Here is a 22,780-nt window from a genome sequence, read left to right as displayed (position 1 = left end):
TTAAAAATCATAGTGTTGACATTTAAAATTCCCAACACAAATCATTTTAAAGAACAGCATGTTAAATTATGGCCCCACCTACAGTAAAATTAGACAAACAATAAGAAAATGTTACTTACCAAACTTTTCTGGTGACTGAAAGCCATCTATATTTGGGGGCTATTGGCATCATACCCATGAAAGGGAAGATTCCCCCCTTCACACCTCAAATGAAATATAACTCCAAGGTCACAGCACTGCAGAGTAGGTCATAATGGTGTGTGGCAGGTGCGTTTGATTATCCACATCACAAAGTTCTTGGGAGAATCCCACATCATCAAATCTTACTGCAGGCTGCAGCAGTAGTACTTCCCACCAGTAACAGTCTGATTTGTAAAGATAAGAGGTATACAACATTTAAGAAGTCATTTTAATGACTTAATAATTTATGCAAAGTCTAACTGTCTGAAGCAAACATGAGAAGATAGAGTTCTGTAGAGCGTTAAGCTCAACAGTAGATCTTCAAGGGAAAGACTTGCAGCAACAGAACAACACAATTACTAACAGTGTGATGGAAAAGTCATACAACCTGGTGTTCAACAGCTAAATACCTCCCTGTACAAAGGTAAACCCACTCTCCTGCTGCTGCCTCTGTAGCATAAGTTTGTGCATGCCCCCCGTAAAAACATGATTACCACACTCAGTTTGTAATTGTTTTAATGAAGCACTTTAAGTTATGGTGACATTAGTGCAATACCTGTTAACTGTGACACACTACATGTACCTTAAACTACATACAATCAACTGAAAACAGTAAAGATACAACATAAGAAAATGCATAAAGGCATTGGAACAGCATCTTAATGCAGCAAGAGTTCCTTCCCCAAAACAGCAGAGCTATAGTCAATGACAGCATGCAACTGCATTCCCCTTCTTTGGGACAGTCTCTTCCAGCAGTTATTACAACCAGGCAAAGGATCATACAGTTTACTTATGTTATTATTTAGCATTTGTTTACTGGGAAAGTCAGACTTGGAACAAAGCCAATTTTCAGGGGAGGATCTGTGAGAAACACTCCAGATGTATGTCTTTGTAATGTGAGAGGAAACCAGATCACATGGGGGAAACCCCCACAGACGTAGGGAGGACATGCAGACTCCACGCAGAAGGCGTCCCAACCGAGAACCAAACAGAACTGCTTGCTGTAAGGCGACAATGCAACTACTGCACCACTGCGCCATTCTGTTGATCTGTCCCAGGATGCCAGATGCTTAGGACAGGATTCTATTCAGTACTTTCTTATCCAAGCCCACTGCTCTCCTTGACTACATATACTGCTTACACTGTTTGGTATAAGGTGTCACTGCCCTTTTCATGTGATTTCAGGGTCGCTTGTGCATTTACAGGATGCAACAGCCTTTTCCATTGCATTCTTGAAGTAGGTTAAGACTCTGCATGGATCAGTTTGGAAATGGCTAAACTTACTTCAGGCATAAAAGACGTACCTTCTTGGAGTTACCTTGTCACAATGAAAGACAGTATAGGTTTAATTGTACGTAAAGATTTGTCCCATAGAAATCATTCAAACTGGTGTTACACACACCAAGATGAGTATTTTTGAACAGACATGCTTTAGATACACAAATTGATTCTACAAGTTCATGTGTCTCCTACCATTACAACAGCACAGTTTAACATAAACGATCTTTTTATCTTCACAATTAAGATTCATTGTAGAATCTCACTCTACTTAACAATAGCTAGGAATCTTATTCACAAATTACTTACAAAGTTATTACATATCAAACAATCCCACAGTTTTGGTGTTTTCAGCATCCAAGTGTTGCATGTTTGCTGTTGGTGCTGGAGGATGAACAGGCTGTAGGTTCTTTTCCCACAAAAGGTACATGGATTACTTTCCCAGTACCTACACTGCAGTGGAACGTAAAGGGGTGCTGTAGACCTAAGTCCATTGTCCTTTGATTTAATGTTTCATTCAACGTCCTGCTTCAGTTAGTAGTAGCTCAGATTCATGTAAAAGATCACATGGCACTTGTCAAAAAAAGAGCTAAGGAAGTTCCTCATGCCCTGGGCAATCTTCTCCTAGTCAGAATGAAATACACTTACAGTTTCCCCTGAAAACAGGAAACTGACCTTGTGGGACTTACCTGTTCAACAAAGAGTGAGTGAGTAAATAAATTAATAAAATGAAATAAAACAAATAAAATTAACAATTTCTCTCTAAGAAACTAGATTACTTACAGTTCCAGCATACTAAGGCAAATGTCAATCTTCTCCTAACCAAATTACATAAGAAAACGGTGGTATAAAAATTACAGGAATACCTAAACAATTATAAAGCACTAAATGAAAAACACCACGAGTTCAGATCAGACAGTAGGTACAGCTGCTACATTGGGGCTAAAGGATAAAGTGTACACTAACAGAAACTATAAGGACTTTATGGCTTCATCTCTGAAGACCAAACAAGAACCACTGACATCATCACTCATGCAACCCTTACAGTCCATCAGTGTAGTTTTTATTTATTATTTAAATTGTTAACCAGGTAGGCACACTAGTCAGAAGACCCTTTTCAGGTACGACCCGATCCTGCAGCAAAAAAAGAAACAATGTGATATTATATAAGAAATCATTCACAAGCCTTTACATAAGTAAAACAAGTATGTAAAACAAATGGAATTAAACACATATCAATGCTTAATGTGAAGTCAATAACAACTATGTTGTACTAGCTATGGTGTACAATAAGTCTATTTGATGCATACAAACAACAAATACAGGGAAGAGCAGTAATGGATAGAAGGGTGAGCTATAGTAGGGCACAGGTATGGCTGGGAAATCTGAAATAAAAATAGAAAAAGAAAGAGACAAGGAAACAGGCAAGGGCACATCATAAAAGGCTATGAGGGAGGTTGGATTGTGATGCATAAGGGCAGAAAATTCAGTTAAAATATAAACTTATACGCTGGAGGGTGGACAAATGTGTAGGAGAGGTAAGAAGAATTGTAATTTTAAAACATCTGCTTTGACTAAAATATTATAGTGGGCATGGACCTATGTTTATTGAAGCAGAGGAGGTGGGCCACAGAAAGTGGATTAATTGTGGTTAATAAAGCAGTGGCGTTAATTCTTCTATTTAGCAGGTTTCTTCAGGGATTTCTTGAAGTCTAAGAGGGTTAGCTTATTTCAATACCCCAGTACAAGTTCTGAGAACAATCTTTTCGTAATGCTTGACCATTGGGAAGGGGGTGACAAGGAGAATGATCTGTGCTCTTGATGGAGCAAGCTGGAGTTCTGAAGCTTCTAAAGTGTAGAATTTGATCAAGTGGGGGGCAGTATTATTCATTTGCTAGTTTATAGGTGAGGGTGTTGAACAGCAAGGAGGCTCTTCTTTCTCTGAGGAACCAATATTTTGTTTGCTGCCTTTTGTAGGATGTGAGTGCTTGTGGAAAATGTATTCTAATCTGGGAATTAGAACATTAAACTGCTATGGATAGTCTATCTTCCTTATTTGGTAGACTGGACATGCTAGTCACTTCATTTTGTGTATAAGGTTCTATGTGTGACAGAAAGGAGAAGTGGACAATAGGCACCCTCCAAATGAATATACATAATAACTAATCTTGCTCAGTCCGAGAGACTACCTAATTTTCAGTTTTCATTATTACAGTATGATGTAGACATTTTAAAGTAAATGCCCTGCTCTTTGCGGAGTAGTTCCCTTGTCAAACAGGACTTGCAAAGTAAACAAAACACACTAAATACCTTGTAATTAATATCAACAAATAAAATGTATGCTACATGAAAAGACAGTAAGGGTGCCTGTAGGCTAGCACACAACATATTCAGGAAGGTCTTCCATGGAAAGAAAGAATACCTACATTCAAATACGTAAGATTACATCCTGATCACCTACATTTGCATTTAAGTCTCACAAATATCTCAACAGTAGAATAAATAAAGCAAGAAAACCTGGCCTAGAAAATATCAATGCCATTATTCTCCAAAACAAGAGCAGCAGCCAGCACTGTGGCATAGAGGGAAAAAACCCTCACTAATGCCCAAAAAAGCTGGGTTAGCAGCTGTGGTCTTTGAGATGCTGGCAGGGCTAGATTGAGAATGCACATCCTGGGCAGGAAGGGATGGGAGTATGCACAGGTCAAATTAATGTAGCCAATTTCCCTAATGGAGACCTGTGAAATAGACATAAAGGTGGTACTGAGGATGGCTGGGTTGTCCTGCTGACATCAACCTGTTGCAGAGGTGAGGAGCAAATCAGTGTTTCCGCCCACTGCAAGTCCCACCCTTGGGGTGATGTACTGGGTTAGTGCAGGAAAAAGCATTCCTCAGCAGCGATATGATGCTGCACCAGGGTATTCGATCTCCTCACCAGCCTCAGATGTGGCTGAAGTATACCCAATAGGAGACTAAGGTGGGTTTGTTAGAGCAACTGAATGAGGAGAGGAACTGGTCCGCTGCAGGGAACAAAAAAAGTGGAGAGAAAAAAAAAAGCAGCAACTTCAACAGCAGTCCTCCTTCAACATGAATATGGTCTCCTCCTGGCTGCATTCACCTCCACAATCTGCAGACCAAGATTACAAATATTTGCAAACTTTTACCCATCAGCAAAATGCAATAAATAACATGAACAAACAAAATGTGAAGGCACATGGAACTAGTTCCAAAAGGGAAGCATCACTATTTGCACTGTTAAAACACAGCTTACCTGCTTATTAAGGAATAAACTGACAAATCACACTTGCAGTATAGTTGAGCCTTAGCTTTTAGACTGCTGTCCCTGGAAAGTTCCTATGCACTGCGCTTAAGCCGTGAAGTAACTACTGACAATTATGTATTCTTATCCAAAGTCCCAAAAAGGACACAATTTTTTTTTTTTTTTAGTTTTAGTCCCTACAATTTGGTCAGTGGTGTCACTCAGAATTAAAAAAGCAGAAAATTTAACTTAATAGAGTGAAACTTTTACACAACACCTAAAGGAATGAGGCGATTTGTAAATATAGACATCACACCCTTAAGTCATCAATTCCTTGCATACACAGTTATTAGCCTATTAACTATGGTGCCATATATTACTACTGCTCTTAACCAACTTAAGTCTCAATCATTATAAAAATGATTAATGACACAACTGGGTGCTACCTTCATCAAGTGCTGGTTTCAACAATTTACATACTGTACAATGTACTGTTCTGCTTCAGTCTACTTATACAGTTTACATGTTTGTTGTACAACTTGTTAAGCTTTCTGTACAATTTAACTTGATACTAAATAAACAGCAAATGAAAGAAGACCACACATATATAGCCTAAATCAAATGGGTATTTGCATCTTAAATTGAACTTGTACAAATGGTTTCCTACATTGTTTACAGATTCTTACTTCAAAGCGTAAATATTATGGTTTCACAGCATATGTATGGCTCAGCTATGAACAAGGAGACACGATCAATAAATAAATTAATTACGTATATATTACATATACACACACACATTTTATATATATATATATATATATATATATATATACACACACACACACACACACACACACACATATATATATATATATATATATATATATATATATATATACACAAAAAAACTTACAAAAAATGACAAAAAGACTAAAGAACAAAAGAAAACATAAAAATAAAAAACTTCTTCACTTCCCTGAGACAGTACAAGTCAAAACAATTATTTAGCGCTTTCATTCTTTATTAGGTGTACTGAACTTCTTCAGAAAAACATATTGAGAAACTAAACCTGTGCTGTGCTTCTTATAGTACAAGGAGCTATAAAGAATATAAATGAACTTTGAAGTGTAAACTGTAAAAGGCAATAAACTTCAGTATTCAGAAACAGCAGACCTTTTGTTCTCTTGCTTTTAGCACAGGATACCTGCATTTACTGATTGGTTATAGTGACATCTTTTACTACACAACTTTTTTTGATAAGATGAACATATAACAATTTGCCCCTCTGATAAGGGTGGTGCCATTGCTGTAGTTAATCAACAAGATTACATAAATAAAATGCTTGAAATGCTGTCTGTTGCTACCACATACAAACATATTAGTTTATTAGACATTCAAAAGTTGATAAGTAATGTTCATTTTGAACTTTTTGATAGCTTTTCTTGTAGGTACATCAGTAAAGAGCTATATGATTTTTTTATGGTAGAGAAAATCCTTAATACCCCTGATCAAAGGCCTTCCAAAGAGCCATAAATTTTTAGTAGATCCGCCATATAGGCCTATTGCAGTGGGGCAAAGATGGCTCACTGAGCCTATATCAATTTATTTAGAAAAGATCTTGCATCCTATATTGTTGGGGTTACCCACCATCTTAAGAAATACACAGCATTTTTTGGTAACTCTGTTTGAGCCATTAGAAACAACTCCATTGAGTCGGATTTTTTTGGTTATGCTGGCTGTATGCTCGCTATTAACTTGTATTACCAATGATTTTGGGGTTCAATACATGAGGGAATTCCTGAGCAGCAACAGACCTTATGTATGTTAATGGATATAGTTCTTACGAACATGATGCTAAATATTAAATCCAACTTTATGGGGCTGCTATGGGCACCCTTTTTGCCAATTTGTATGCCAACATTGTTATGGCACACTGGGAGAACATGGTGTTAAAGGCTAACACCATGTACAGTGAACATATTTTGTATTACAATAGGTTTGTGGATGATATATTTTGCATCTGGTAGGGTTCTATGGAAGAAGTAGAAGGTTTTATTGAGTACTTGAATAACAGCACTTCATTTCTAAAATTTACTTCACATATATCAAGAGAGGTCATTAAGTTTTTGGATGTAAAATTAACAAGAGATGGTACCGCCTTAAACACTCAAATTTTTAGTGAGAGCTGTAAAAGGAACAGTTTATTAATGAGGAATAGTATGCATCCGAATTATGTCTTTAGAAATGTTTTGAAGGGGCAAGCTTTACACATTTCAAGGCTTACTAGTAATAACATTTTAACTCAACAGGTGAATATTTTGAAGCAGGAGTTTATGAGTAGAGGTTATTGTAAAACTGAGAGAGACACTCAGTTTCTGGTGGTTTGTTTGGAGAGAAAAGGTAGGGGTAAACTTTACTTCTCCAAAGGGAGTAGGATGGATCTTGATAGGCATGGTTTGCCCCCAATAGAGATTGCAGACTATGTATTCCTTTTACTTCAGATAATAAAAATATAACAGATGTTATTCATAAGAACTGGCACATATTGGCAGTGGATGATACCATCAAGAAAGTGGTAGGGTTTAAACTAAAGATCACCTACAGGAATTTGAAATCATTGCAAAGACATTTATGCCATAGAACAATCAGAATAGATTTGTTCGAGAAGGGACTTTTGGTTGCAGACACTGCAATTTATATAAATATGCTGCTAATAAGAACAACTTTATACATCCTACGACTAGAGAGAGATATGTTTTTTGGCATTTTGCAGATTGTTCCACTAGCAATGTGATTTATTTGGCCCAGTATAATCAGTGCCAGAAATGTTATATATGTTGACTACCAGAGCCCTTTGGGACAGAATAAGAGAACATATATATATTATAGTAGTATTGGGGGATACCAGGAGTGCTATAGCTAAACACATTTTAGGATGAGGGAAATACACACAATTTCTGATTTCTTACACTTCAGGTTATATCCTCTACTGTAAGAATGGGAGACAGTAGAAATGTGCTGGAGAAAACTGAACAAAAATGGATAGTACTTCTACAAGCAGAGAAGATGCAGGGTTTGAATGAAACTTTAATCCCTTAAGCCTTTTTTGAGAGATAGTACATTAATGGTGTTTTATGGATGTTCAGTGATTTATTTAGATTTAGTTTAGTCTTATGGACTTGTTTAATGTTTGTTTTTTTGATTAGTATGTACAAATTCATCTGTTTGTTCAATAATGCGCATAGGTTTTTATGCATATTTTTGTTTAGCTTATTGTTAGTATTTTGCATTTAGACAGTTTGAGTAGGACATTTATATGTTTGCGTGCCGAGCCTAGTCAGTTACAGTAACTGACTGAGCTTAGTTCATGTATATGTTTAGATTTATTCATTTACATTTTTTATTGCATTGTCCTATTATTTAGTGGGATGTCATTTTTTTATTTTTTGTTTGTAGTTTTGTATGGTTTTCTATGTTTCAACATTAACTGTTTTTTATATATATATATATATATATATATATATATATATATATATATATATATATATATATATAGGTTCATGGGTAGGTACTAGGCTATTGGCCCTAGGGCCTATATAAGCCTAGCCAAAAAATGTACCCTGGCTTTCGCCACCCAAGAAAATTATTTTCCTGTGCCCCTGTTGAGCAGAGCCACAGAAGTGATCCCTGGGGTGAATTTCCCATCCAATCATCAAGATTTTTCCTGAAGAGTGCTAATGAGGAGCTCTGTTTGACATAGATAGGTAGTCTGTTCCAGAGTATGGAAAGTCTCTGGGACAGGAATCTATCCCTCCAGCATGTTCTGTTTATTGTGGTGACAAGGTTTAGGTCCCTAGAGCGTGTAGCTCGGAGGGATTGGGATTTCTTTAAGTGGAGGATGCCCAACAGTTCTGGGTTTGACATAGCTTTGTATGTTAGGCAGAGATTGCCCCCGAGTAGGTGATATGCGATGGAGTAAAGCTGTAGTTTTTTGAGACGATCTGCATAGGGCATCTGTTTGAGGCCAGTAATCCTCTTTGTGAGGTATTTCTGTGACCTTTCCAGTTGTTGTAGATGTCTTGTGAGGTACATACCAAAAGGAGCGTTGTACTCTATAATGGGTCTAATGAGTGATGAGTACAGGGGAACAATGACCTCTTTTTTTCTGGATGAGAATCCTTTTGTGATGAGATGAGCCACGTAGAAGGATTTCCTGACCACTGTGGCGATGTGATGATCAAAGGAGAGACTACTGTCCACCTGTGTCCCAAGGTCATATATAAAATAGTTTAGTTGATGTTAGATCAGTATTACCTTTATATCTGCTTGTCGCAAGTACAATCTTGTGAGAAAATAGTGCTCCAGAGGCATATGAAGACAATAGAGCATTGGTTTTAATATACTCCATATCTTGGAATGTTTTAAGTTTTAAGACCACCGATTTGCTGTGGCATGATGAACTTACTAGATTATGTAGAGGGATTAAATGTGGATTGCAATGGAAAGCATCATATTTTTTATGTTGCTGTTGAGTGGGGAATTTACATGGAAAAACTGTGTTCATTGAAGTTTACATAAATAGCTTGATTTTTGGTAGGCGGTTAAGGATTAGTTTGTTTTTTAACACTGTTTTTATTTACTTCTACGACTCAGAATAGTATTGTCATAGCAACCAATAACTTTTAGATGACATGAGTATATTCTTGTGAGATCTCAGTGTTTTAAGATAAAATAATGGTTGATATGGTGTTTAGAGAGTCTTTTCTGGGTAATTTAGGTCTAAAGACTAATATTTTGTTAAGTTTTAGTGATTCTATGACTTTACTTGACTTCACTTAGGGAATCGGGTGCATAACATATTGGATTTGTGACAGTCCATTCTGATACGGTGTTCAGCGTACACTTAATATTTGGAAGGGAGCTAGCAATGATTAGTTTCATTTGTTTTTTGCATTGTTATTCACTCTTGAAAGTTAGATTAGGATTGGTATAGTAACGGATAACCTCTAGATGATTTGAGTGCATTCTCGTGACATTTCAGTGTCTTAAGGTAAACAAGTTATGGAGACACAGCATTTCAGAGAGCCCTATTTTCTAGGTAATCTAGGTCTGAAGACCATTACTTTGTTATGTTCTAGTGATCTGAAGATTTTATTTGATTGTATATAGGAAATTGGGTGCATAACATACTAATAACGTAATGTTGTAATGTGGAAAGAGTCCATTTTGGTAACGGCGTTCAGTAAAAAAATTTTATGATCAGCAAAATTCACAATATATTTGTTACACACATGATGCTCATAACTTAGTGATCTTAGATTATTTGAAATGCGAACATATACATCCTCCTAACTTGGAGATGAGCAATGCATTTGACGACTGATAAGGAGTTCATATGATAAACCCAGTATTAATAAGTATGTGACTTCTGCATCTGATTGTCTGCTGTGGATGCATAGCAAGTGTTTTGAATAGTTCCAGGAGAAAGTTATGACACTATGTAACAGCAAGGAATTTATATATTTTTGGTTGCAGCATCATAAATTTACATTTTATTTTAAAAGTTACTACTATAAGTAATGTGTGTTTTAGATTAGTGTGTAATGGCTTTAACACACTCAGTTTTACTTCATTTATTTTTATTTATATTACATTTGTTTACTGGGAAAGTCAGATTGGACACAGGTCTATTTTCAGCTAGAGCCCGGGAAGAAAGCTCCAGCCAAAAAATATATCGCAATACATATAAAATACATAAAACAAATCAAAAAGGATGAATCAAACAACATTTACACACTGGATATCTAGTAACAGATAGTGAATGGCATAATATAACAGAACAAAATGAGGTAATGTTAATACATTGTTTGTGTGTGTATGCTAATACACAGTAATGGCCTAAGATAACATAACAAAAAGATGAGAGAGAGTTCGCTCACAGCTAGTAAATATAATAGTGGTATATTTTTCTACTGAGTTTCCCCACAGTGCATACTAAAAAATATGCATTCATTACAACAAACACACCCAGATAAGAATACTTTCCCAGTGTGGTAGATGGATTGCATAGCTATTTAGACTAGATAGGTATTAGGTTGTTCAGTTATCATTTACCCTGAGGAGTCACAGATGCATAGCCAGGTATTCATATAATGTGCTGAGTAGCTATTTGAATTGAGTGGAGGAAGTAATGGAGGTTGGGTTGCAAGGAAAAGCATTCCAAGCTTTGGAAACGGAATGGCTGAAGAGAGAGACTTCCCTGCCTCATTGTTGTGTTAGATGACGTCTAGGTGGTTTTGGGTACTAGATCTTAAAATTATTTTTGTGGTATAAAGAGCAATTATATTCTGGAGTGCTGAGGTTTTCATTGGGTAGTAATATAGCTTGTGTTCTAACGAGAGCTGACTGAGTAACAGTTGCTGTGGTAGCTCAAGCCATTCAAGTTGTTTGACAGCTATGTAGTGATTGGTCCTATGTGGGGTTTTGGTAGCAAATTTAGCAACCTTGTTATAACAAGATTCAAGATTGTTTAGGTCAGTTTTGCGGAGGTTGGTTAGTACTGGGGATGCATAGAGGAGAGTAGATAATAGATGTGTCCTGGCTATGGTGGCTTTGGTTGGTTTAGTAAGAAACTGCTTGTTGCGGTAGAGGAGGCCGAGTTTTTTATGCACCTTCTTGATGGTTTGCGTTATGTGAATGTCGAATCTCAGGTTGCTATCCATTTCTACACCTAATAGTTTGTGGTGTGGGAAGTAGGGGTAATCAAGGTTTTGTTATTGGATATGATGGAGAAGCTGCCATATAGAGGAGGGGACTGAAAAGAAGTTTTGTTTTATTAGGATTTAGGATAAGCTGGGAGTTAGTAAACCACGTTTCTGCTAGCGAGAAGGATTTTTGGGTTATGGATTGAAGGTAATGTAGTGTGTGGGCTGTGCATATGAGGGTGTTATCATCAGCATATTGTACTACTGAGGTATTGAGTGTGGAGGATGATAGCTGATTGGTGAACAGTTAGAAGAGGAGAGGACCAAGTATGGAGCCCTGAGGACTCCTAGGGATACAGGCAAGAGAGAGGGTGGTTTGTGCTGCCATTTTACTGCTTGCTGATGACCTGATAGGTAGCTTTTAAACCATGAGATGGAGAGAGTTCTGATATCTGGGACAGATGGTGTATTAAGGAGTCTATTACGGTTGACTATGTCGAAAGCTTTAGACAGGTCTAAAAAAATGGCAGAAACTAGCTGTCCCTTGTTTCTGTGGAGGTTAACTGTATTGGAAAAGGATAAAAGAGCAGTTGTGGTGCTATGGATCGGTCTAAAGCTAAAGCAATGCTGATTTTCAGGTAGTAGGTTGTTTTTTAGTAGGTGGTCCATCAGTTGCGTGTGAACCACTCTTTCTGGTACTTTTGATAAAGGTGATAAAATTGCAATTGCTCGGTAGTTAGTTAATTCTAAAGAGTTACCACCCTTATGCAGTGGTATTATGTGGAAGATCTTCCGCATAGTGGGTACTTTGGTCTCGCTATTGACCTATTAATTACAATAGTAACAGGATAGGGTATGGCCTCTGCAGCTAGCTGCAGAAATTTTGCTGGCAGATTATCAGCAGCCAGGGTTATTGGTTTAAGCTTGTGGAGGAGTTTTTAAATGGATTTGGTTGATACTGGGTGCAGAGTAAATTGAGGGATATTATTTTGAATAGTACTGCTATTTTCAATGGATGGTACGTCAGGACAGAAACAGTTTCCTTGGGTTTCAGCTGGGGCTTGAACAGTTTCAGTGAAATATTTATTGAACTGCGTGGGGAAATTATCATGGTTGTTAACTGTTGTAGGGGGTAGCAGATTTACCTGGCTGTAGTATAGAATGTACAGAGGCCCGAAATTTTGGGGGGTTGTTCATAGGTTCATGTGTGTGTGTTCCAGGATAATGGCCCTGGAGCCTTTACAAGCTAGCGCATAGTGCCCTGGCATTGTGCCATCCGACGTCAGTTCCCAGTGCCTCTATCAAGTACAGCCACTACAGTGATCCTCGGGGTGAACTTTCTAGTACCCATCCACTCATCAAGATTTCTCTTGAAGAGGGACAGCGAGGTGTTCTGCTCGATATGTATGGGAAATCTATTTCACAGCATGGGCAGTCTCTGGGTGATGAACCTGTCCCTCTCCAGCATGTTCTGTTGATTGTGGTAATGAGGTTGAGGTCTCTGGAGCATGTGGTGTGGTGGGATTGGGATTTCTTTAGATGTAGCATTTCTAAACAGAGCTGGGTCAGACATGGCTTTGTAAGTAAAGCAAAGATCACCTCTAAATAGCGATATGAGATGGAGAACATCTGGAGTCTTTCGATTCCATCTGTGTAGGACATGTGTTTAATGCCTAGGATCCTCTTCGTGAGGTACTTCTGTGGTCTCTTCAGCTGTAGCAGGTGTCTAGTGAGGTACATGACAAATGGGGCATTATACTCCCATAACTGGTCCAATGAGGGAAGAGTAGAGAGAGACAATGACCTCTTTCTTCCTGGATGCAAAACCCTTGGTAATGAGATGTGCCACATAGAAGGACTTTCTGACCACAGTGGCAATGCGGTGGTTGAAGGTGAGGTTGCTGTCAACGTGTGTCCCCAGATCTCTGATAACGCCTTCAATGTTCAGTGGGCTCCCATCAATGTGGTAATTATTGGGAAATTAATTTTTACTAAATGGGATGACTACACATTTTTTGGCATTATGCTTAAGGCCATGATTTCAACACCAGTCACTGGTCTCAGTGAGGGTTTTCTGTAGGATGTCTGCATCATTTGGGGAGTTAATAATGGCTTCTAGCTTGCAGTCATCTGCAGACTTCGTCAGCTAGAGTCCCTTTGTGTTGGCCTGGACTTCTGAGAAGTAGATGCCAAACGAGAGGACCCATGACCAATCCTTGTAGGACTTCACTTGTGACTGGTCGGCAGTCTGACTTGGAGTCTACTACTTTCATACTGTGTGTTCTGCGAGCCAATTTGCAGCCCACCTAGTGATATAGGGGTTGATGGCTAGTTTGGTGAGTTTATCAATAATTCCCAAGGGGAATGGTATCAAAGACCTTGGCCAGATCCACAGCCCTGGTGACGGACTCAAAGAAGTCAACCAGGTTGAGCAGGCATGATCTCCCTTTCACAAAGCCAAACTGCGTGGGGTCTAGAGTGTGGAGATTTCCTATATCTTTGTTAATCAGGTCCATCATGATGTGCTCTATAGCTTTACATATCAGACTCATCAGGCTAATGGGGCGATAATCCCCAGGGTCTGTAGTTGCTCCCCCTTTATGGAGAGGGATGACTGTAGCAATGTGCCATTTGGTAGGGACAAAGCCTGAGGTGAGGCTGTGACTGAACAGGGAACACAGATGTGGTGCCAGTTTGCCCTGTAGTTCATGTAGAACACAGTCAGGCCCCATGGAAGGTGTAGTCTTGGCTTTGGACAATGCAGCTTAAACCTGTGCTGCAGTAATGCTAGGTGCCTGGCATTCTTCCGGTATTGTGATTGGTCCTTTAGTGGGGGAGAGAGGGGTAAAGTTGGTACTGAATCTGTCGGCCAGTATGTTGGCAATATCTGTTGGCTCAATATAGGGGGTACCATTGTGCAGCAACTCAGAGCAAATCTGGGTATTGCCGTGGAGGTTCTTGATATAAACTTTAGAAGGCTTTGTGATTGTTTTTAGTGTCTGCCGCAATTCTGCCTTCATATCTGGCTTTAGAGGATTTGATGAGGGTTCTCTTTTTTTGAGACTAATAAGGGAGTTCTTCCAGTCTTGGGACTTCACCTTTTTCTGCAACAGTTTCTTCCTTCTGTTGTTGAGTTTATTAATGGCAAGGGACCACCAGATTGGCTTCCTTTTTTTTGGAGGAGAGCATTTTGATTCTGTTGGGTATGGCTAGTTCCATGCATTTATGTACATGTTTATACAGTGCACTGGTGTATGATTCGGCAGTCATGCAGCTATTTTCCAAAATTAGCCACCTCTGTTTTTAGGAGCCCAAAGTCACGTTTGGAGAAGTTTTTCAAGGTGGTTACCTTTGGGGGGGGGGTGAGATGTGGATTTCCATGGTGATTAGTTTATGGTCAGATCTAACCAGGGATGGATTGACTACTGGTGTAGCGCAACGGTCACCCATATTAGTAATAACCAGGTCAAGGATGTTGCTTCCTCTAGTGGGGGTCAGAAATGAGCTGGTCCAGGGCACTGAAACTGATGAATTCCAGGAAGTGTTGGACCAGTTTACTGGTGCTTGAGTAGCTTTCCCAGTTGATGGAGGGATAGTTGAAGTTGTATGAGAGTGTTGGGTTGGACCTTGATAAATTCCAGGGTGCTTAGGAAAGTGAAGTGAGAGTCTCAGATGCGTTATGCTGGGCTACTAGTCTGGAGATGTGGACATCCTTTATGAATATGGAGACACCACTGCCTTTGGAGCTATGGTCCATGTTTCGGGGCCGAAAGATGTGGCATGAGTTATAGCCTGGTAGTGCAGGGGTGCTTTCTGTTGCTTTAAACCAGGTCTCTGTTACAGCACAAATGTCGATGTTCTCCATTTTCAGGAGTGCTTTGAGCGAGCGCATCTTGAGATTTAGACTTCTAGCATTGGGCAGCATGACCCTCAGATTGCATTTATTTATAGCTGTTACAGTGGTAATTTGGTCTTTGGAACACCACCTAAAAAAGGCACTATAGGTGTGGCAAGCCCAGGGGTGACAAATGCAGGCACTCTGGCAAAGCATTGAGGTCTGTCAGTCATGTCATCCCAAGCAGTCAGATACTGGATCCCCTAAGTAGTTTTGTTGACTGGGATCTGTTTTTATGGAACTGTATCCAAGCTTTTTCCCTGTCTTTGAGGATGGATTTAGTTGTTTTAGTTAGCCATGGAGCATACTTCGCTTTTTCCTAATAGTTCTTGTGGGGGCATGGTGGTCTAATATTTGTAGGAAGGTTGCGTTAAAGCAGTGGAGTGTCTCATCTATAGAAAGTAGTTTTAGTGGTTTCCAACTGCAACATTTTACAAAGTCTTCTGGTTTTAAGTTGTTTTTGTTTCTGACCACTCTAAACGTTGTCTGTTTAATTTGGTGGGTTCTTTTTCTTAGGAGGAAGGTAACCTGATGATCTCTAAGGCTGTTGGGTAGACAGCCTGCTAGAGATGCAAGTGAAGGGTTAAATATGAGAATGCAGTCCAGGATGGACTGTCGGACTGGATGTTTTGTCAGTTCTAGTGGGGGATGAGATAAGCTGGATAAATCCCCGGAGGTTAATGTGGGTGGATGGGGTCTGGCCAGAGCAGTTATGCCAGTCTATATTGAAGTCTCCTAGTAAAACATTTTCTTGAGATAGGGAGTTACAGATCCAGTCTAGTAGGTTTTCCATACCAGTAATGTTACCTGGTGGACAAAAGCAGCCTATAATATTTATATATTTACTGAGATTTAGTTTTAGCCTTGTAAGGATGACCTCTGCTTTTTCTGTGCCTGGAACATTGGTGTCGAGTTGTTCTAGGCTGAGATGATCCTGAAATAGTATTGCTACCCCTCCACCCCCCCCTTTTGCCTATTATGTCCCTGCATATATGTTATAACCTGGTGTTGTTATAGATTTCTGGTTTTAGCCAGGTTTTAGTCACCAATACAAACTCTAGTTTGTAGTCAGTTAGTAGGGCATGGAGTTCGTGAACTTTAAGATACTTCTTACACTAAGATTTAATAGGAGGGAAGAGCCCTTATGTCTGTGGGCGAGATGAGTAAGGGGATCAGGGTCTAGGTTTGCTAGATTATTTGGACCAGGGATGGGTGTACGTCACAACAGGAGGCTAGTTTGTTTAGTAAGTGTAGGTAGTGTTTGTTAATTTTATGGGAAATTATACAATGTTTTTGTGATGTACATGCTTTGGATTTAAGTGACTGTAATTTATGGTGGTAATAATCAGTGTGGGAGGGTCTAAACAGGCCTGGAACTATGTACATGTTTGGAGATGTAGTGTGATGCCTAATGATGGAAGTTGTTTGAAGTAAAACAAAAATAGAGTAATAATTTCCTCACAAGCATTCTAAATATATATATACTTTTTATCAGGTAAGGGAGTGGTTTATTGTGCTGTAAAACAAAGTGTTATTGGTACACATGTTAAATTCACATCCCTTCCCCCAATCAGTGTGACCTTCGAGCTGGTCCTGCCCTACTTAGCAGCTGTACCACATCATTATAAATTTTATTTGAAGTACATAAGGGTTATATTATTATGACAGCTACTAAAGTAGGGCAGGACTAGCTTGAAGGTCACACTGATGGGGGAAGGGATGTGAATTTAACATGTGTACCAATAACACTTTGGTGCTGTGGTAGCGTTGTCGCCTCACAGTTAGACGTTGCCTGTTCGATTCTCAGAGCGTCTTCTGTGTAGCGACATGTGTGAATGGGCGTTCCTTCGTTGAAGGTTGTGCGTTAGGCCCGGCAAGCAAGTATGTAAAAATCTACTGCCAATCATTAGTGGACCGGAGTTCCGCTGTGGCGACCCCTAACCGGGAAAAGCCGAAAGACACAAACAAACCAAATAACACTTTGTTTTACAGCACAATAAACCACTCTCTTGCCTGATAAAAAGTATATATATATATATATATATATATATATATATATATATATATATATATATATATATATATATATATATACATATACACACACACACACACACACACATATATATATATATATATATACATACACACACACATATATATATACACACACACACACACATGTATATATTTTTTTTTAGAAAGCTTGTGTGGAAACTATTACTCTACTTTTTGTTTTACTTGGATCGCTTGTCTGTGTACTTAATAAAGGAGTTTTGACTGGAAACAAACTGCCTGACTTGCTTGGATTACTTTCGAATACTTAGTAATTCTGTACAATTATATATTTTTATTATTTATTTATTTATTTTTACTTAAGACGAGTTTAAGTTCGATACTTCTACTACCATTGTCTGATCTGATTAATATACAGTGATTAACTAGAGATATATAGACTAAAAATCTTCCAAAAAGAGAAGTTTCTTGCACTGTTTTGTTTTTGGACCCACTATACTTGTTTAATGGGTTGTTTTGAGACTTCGGGGATACTACGGAGATTACGCATTTTTGACATATGCATGCTAATATATGGTATTTTATTTATTTATTTATTTTACATTTGTTAACCAGGAATGTCTGGCTGAGCAAAAGCCCTTTTTCAGCAGAGGCCTGGGGGAGAAAAGCTCCAAAACATAGTTACAAAAAATATAACCATTACAAACACAGTTAACATTACAATCATTCATAATAAAACTTGTAGAACAGTTATATATATGCAGTTACAGTTACTTATAAAATGTTATGAAGAACACAGCAGCAGAAGGAAAGAAGATAGTGTTAGGTAAACAATGATGAAACTAAGTTGTAAATGTTTTTGTATAGAGGAGAAGAAATGATGGTAAGACAGAGGAAGTTAGGTTGGCTATTTAGTGAAGGTATATTCAAGGAGACTAAGAACAGGTACAAATCCAGTGACTTTTTAAGTACTCTTTAGTGGCTAGTTTGAATACTTTAGGATGTGAAAGTGATCTAACGTCTTGTGGGAGTTTGTTCCAAGCAATACAGGGATAGCTGTATATAATGGCTCCTACTTTGGACTTTGGGCTTGTAGATTTGTAAAAGGTATTGGGTGGAGCTCCTGAGTAGTCTGGATGGGACATAGTGGGAGATTATGGTGCCTAATGCTGGACAGTAGGATGGTGAATAAAATAATGGAGTGTATAATTTGGAGCTGAGAGAGGAGTAGGAAGTGTGGTAGTTCGAGCCAGTTTAGATGTTTGAGAGAGATGCAGTGATGAGATTTGTAGGTTTGTTGTGCAGAAAATCTGGCTATGTTGTGATAGGTTGATTCGAGTTTGCTAAGTAAGGTGGAGTTAAGATTTGTGAGCATTTGGGAGCAGTATGTTAGGCATGGCAAAAGATAAGCATGTGTGACTGTGGTTCTAGATTCAGGGGTTAGGAATTTTTTATTTCTGTAGAGAAGACCTAGTTTTTGATGGGTTTTCTTGATAGTTATTTATGTGGAGGTTGAATTTTAGCTGATCATCAATGGTTACACCAAGGAGTTTAGTGCTGGAGTCAGCAACTATGAGAGTGTGACTTCGTGATTTTATTTGAAAAGCAGATTTGATATGAGTAACAGTTTTGGCGAGAAAGAGTAAGAGTTTGCTTTTTTGGTATCAATTCTCAACCTTTCCAATTCTGATAATAATTTATCAGAAATAATCCTCACCATTATTTCTCCACATCATGAAAGTAAAGTTATGGACTTTATGACTCTGGGTTTGTCCTAGTCCCATTTCCCCTTAACAATAGGTTTAGCAAATATTTGGTATGGAAGAAGTAAATTCAGTAGTAGGAACTCAGAGTGAATTTACACATTATTGCTCAAGGTACAAAAACTGGGATGGACTAGAGAGAAATTTGATTTCACAGGAACATCTGCATTTAATTGAGAACTTTGACCTTATTTCAGATCATGCACCAATAATAACAACAACAAAAGATAAACACGTAGGGTTATGAAGTACAAATGAGACACTGGTGCTTTCCCATCTACCTGTTAAAAAGAAGGGAATTTACTGAACTGGTAGTGGAAATTATTCGGGAGCTATTAGGGAAGATAGAAAGTACTCCAGATTATAGCTAGTGAGTAGGATAACATAAAATTAGAAGTTTAAAAATAGGGTAAATAAAAGAGGGATAGCTAATTCTTTAAGCAACTGTTTTTTTATGATAACTCCAGAGTACAGAAACTTTTAACACAACAACTAAGGCAACAGAAAATAGAAAGGGTTGTTGACAATTCTAGGAAGATAAATAACCAGAAACCCTGAAGAGATATTAGAGATGTTTTGGAAATTATTAGAGATATTTTGGAAATGTTATGAAAATTTGTATAATGTGGTGGAATGTAGAAATCAAGAAAAAGCACAAATAGAAATATTTATGAAAGACTTACGTATGTCAAAGTTAGAGGTAGATAATGCTCAACAATCAACAATTACAATTATGATAGGAAGGAGTGAAGATAAAAACAGTGAAGTATAATCAATCTGCCGGAATGTCTCCAGGAATGCACAGCATTCCTGTGAAAGTCTGGAAGCTGGGAGGGAAGAAAGTGATATAAAATCTGGAAGGTTTTGTTTAAACAGTAGTTTAAAAGGAGAGGAAGTGCCAACATCCTGGAAGAATGTTGCGGTGGCTGTAAAACCTAAAGATGGTAAAGGCCCATCACACCCAGGTTTATATAGGCCCATTTAAATTTTAAATCATGATTATAAAGTGTTCATAGGTAGGTACTAGACTATTGTCCCTAGGGCCTATATAAGCCTAGCCAAAAAGGTACCCTGGCTTTCGCCACCCAAGAAAATTATTTTCCTGTGCCCCTGTTGAGTAGAGCCACAGAAGTGATCCCTGGGGTGAATTTTCTATCTCCCATCCAAATCAAGATTTTTCTTGAAAAGTACTGAGGAGGAGCTTTGTTTGATATAAATAGGTAGTTGTTTCAGAGTATGGAAGTCTCTGTGACAGGAATCTATCCCTCCAGCATGTTCTGTTTATTGTGGTGACAAGGTTTAGGTCCCTAGAGCGTGTAGCTCGGAGGGATTGGGATTTCTTTAAGTGGAGCATGTCCAACAGCTCTGGGTTTGACATAGCTTTGTATGTTAGGCAGAGATCGCCTTTGAGTAGGCGATATGCGATGGAATAAAGCTGGAGTTGTTTGAGACGCTCTGCGGAGGGCATCTGTTTGAGGCCGGTAATCCTCTTTGTGAGGTATTTCTGTGGCCTTTCTAGTTGTTGTAGATGTCTTATGAGGTAAATACCAAAAGGGCATTGTACTCTAAAATGTGTCTAATGAGTGACGAGTAGAGGGGAACAATGACCTCTTTTTTTCTGGATGAGAAAGCTTTTTGTGATCAGGCGTGCCACACAGAAGGATTTCCTGACTACTGTGGCGATGTGATTATCAAAGGAGAGACTACTGTCCACCTGTGTTCCAAGGTCTCTTATCACACTTCCGGTGTTAAGTAGACCACTGCCTACGTGGTAGTTCATGGGTACAGAGTTTTTACCAAAAAGGATGACAATGCACTTTGGCACTGAGCTTGAGGCTATGGCTTTGACACCAGGCATCTGTCTCAGTGAGGCCCTTTTGTAGGATGTCCACATCGTTAGGAGTTTCGATTATGATTCCTAGTTTGCAGTCATCTTCTGTGTTAGCCTGTACTTCTGAGAAGTAGATACCAAACAGGAGAGGACCAAGGACTGAACACTGTGGTACTCAACTTGTCACTGGTCTGAAGTCAGATTTGGAGTCTGCTACTTTCACAGTGTGGGTTCCGTCAGTGAGCCAGTTGGCAACCCATCTTGTGACATAGGGATTTATACCTAGTTTAGTGAGTTTATCTATAAATCCAGAGTGGGGGATGGTGTCTAAAGCCTTGTCGAGATCTAGATAGGCTGTGTGAACCACCTTACCCACATCTATAGCTTTGGTGACCGCTTCAAAGAAGTCTATCAGGTTTAGAAGACATGCTCTGCCTTTTACAAACCCAAACTGGGTGGGTTCCAGAGTCTGGAGATTACCAATGTCATTGTTTATAAGTTCCATGATGATATATTCCATAGCCTTGCAGACCAGGCTCGTCAGGCTAATGGGGCAACAGTTCCCGGGGTCCGTGGTGGCTCCTCCTTTGTGGAGTGGGGTAACCGTTGCTGTGCGCCATTTAGTGGGCACAAAGCCTGAGGTGTGGCTATGACTGAACATGGTACTTAGGTGGGCTGCTAGTTCGTTCTGTAGTTCATGCAGAACGCAGTCTGGGATGTTGTCAGGTCCCATGGATGCTGTTATATTTACATATTTTTTTGTCATATTTGCACTACTTAAAACAATGACAAAGGTGTTGCCAAAACTGACAGATAAGAATCAATGCAGTTTTCTGAAGGGGAGGCAAACATTTGACAACATTAATAGAACACTGATAACCCAGAGGGAAGCAGAATGTAAGAAAATACTGCTGTTGTTGGTGGGTCTTGATGCATAAAAAATTAACAGTCAGCTAGGATTTCATGAGTAGGACCATGGAAGCATTTGCATTCCCTGAGAAAACAATAAGGTTAATTAGGGGGGGTACATGAGGGATTAGATACAAAAAACTAAAGTGGAAGGGTTCCTCTCTGATAAGTTGTGTCTGAAAAGAGGAACAGGTGGGTGTCCTCTTTCCCCTCTGTTATATGCATCATATTTAGAGTCACTGGCAAAGAAAATAAGAGACTCAGAAATTCAAGGATATAATTGGTATGGTAATCAAGAAAAGTTGGCTTTATTTGAAGGACAATATTTTGTACTTGATAAAACCAGAAAAGGACATCTCAGTATTGTAGAACATTCTGAAACAGTTTCAACTCTCTTCGGGACAAAAATTAATGAAGACAAAACTATGTACCCACACATGAACTGGTTCAGCAAAACCCATGATAAAATGAAGTGTTGAGGAGAAAACTGGTAGCTCCTGTTTAAGCATATGGTTAGCAAGATACACGCAGTGAAACTGTTTTTAGTCTCTTCAGTTTTATATACAGGTCAGGCATATTTTTCTTAACCAGAGGAGAAACTGTCGACAGTAATTAATAAAGAGTTGAAGGATTTTATCTGGGAGGGGAAGAGGGCAAGGGTCAAATGGGATAAATTGATCTCACTAATAGAACAAGGTGATTTAGAATTACCTGATCTGAAAGGCTATTCTTGAGCTACACTGTTAAGGCTCATATTCATCACACAAGCAGAAAGCTAGAATTCAAAGTGGAAAGGGATGACGGTGAAGCAGAGGGACAATTCAAGAAATAAAGAGAGAGAGAGAGAGAGAGAGAGAGAGAGAGAGAGAGAGAGAGAGAAATTTTTGGACATACATCTTTGAGGAGAATAGCAACCGCCACACAGATTATTATATTCATAAAGTA

The 22,780-nt window shown here is 38.7% G+C and overlaps 1 protein-coding gene across 1 annotated transcript in view; it reads right to left on the bottom strand.

Moving 5' to 3' along the window:
- ZUP1 (zinc finger containing ubiquitin peptidase 1) overlaps positions 1 to 22,780 on the bottom strand; it is a gene marked incomplete in the record, with an annotated part of 497,787 nt that overhangs the window by 416,333 nt on the left and 58,674 nt on the right. The window contains 1 exon segment of the mRNA XM_044063659.1: positions 120 to 365. Coding sequence (XP_043919594.1) covers positions 120 to 146 — 27 coding nt within the window.

The sequence above is a fragment of the Protopterus annectens genome, chromosome 1.part0 (assembly GCF_019279795.1).
Source record: "Protopterus annectens isolate FY-2018-M chromosome 1.part0, PAN1.0, whole genome shotgun sequence".
Lineage (NCBI taxonomy): Eukaryota > Metazoa > Chordata > Ceratodontiformes > Protopteridae > Protopterus > Protopterus annectens.
This window is presented reverse-complemented; position numbering and strand designations above follow the sequence as displayed.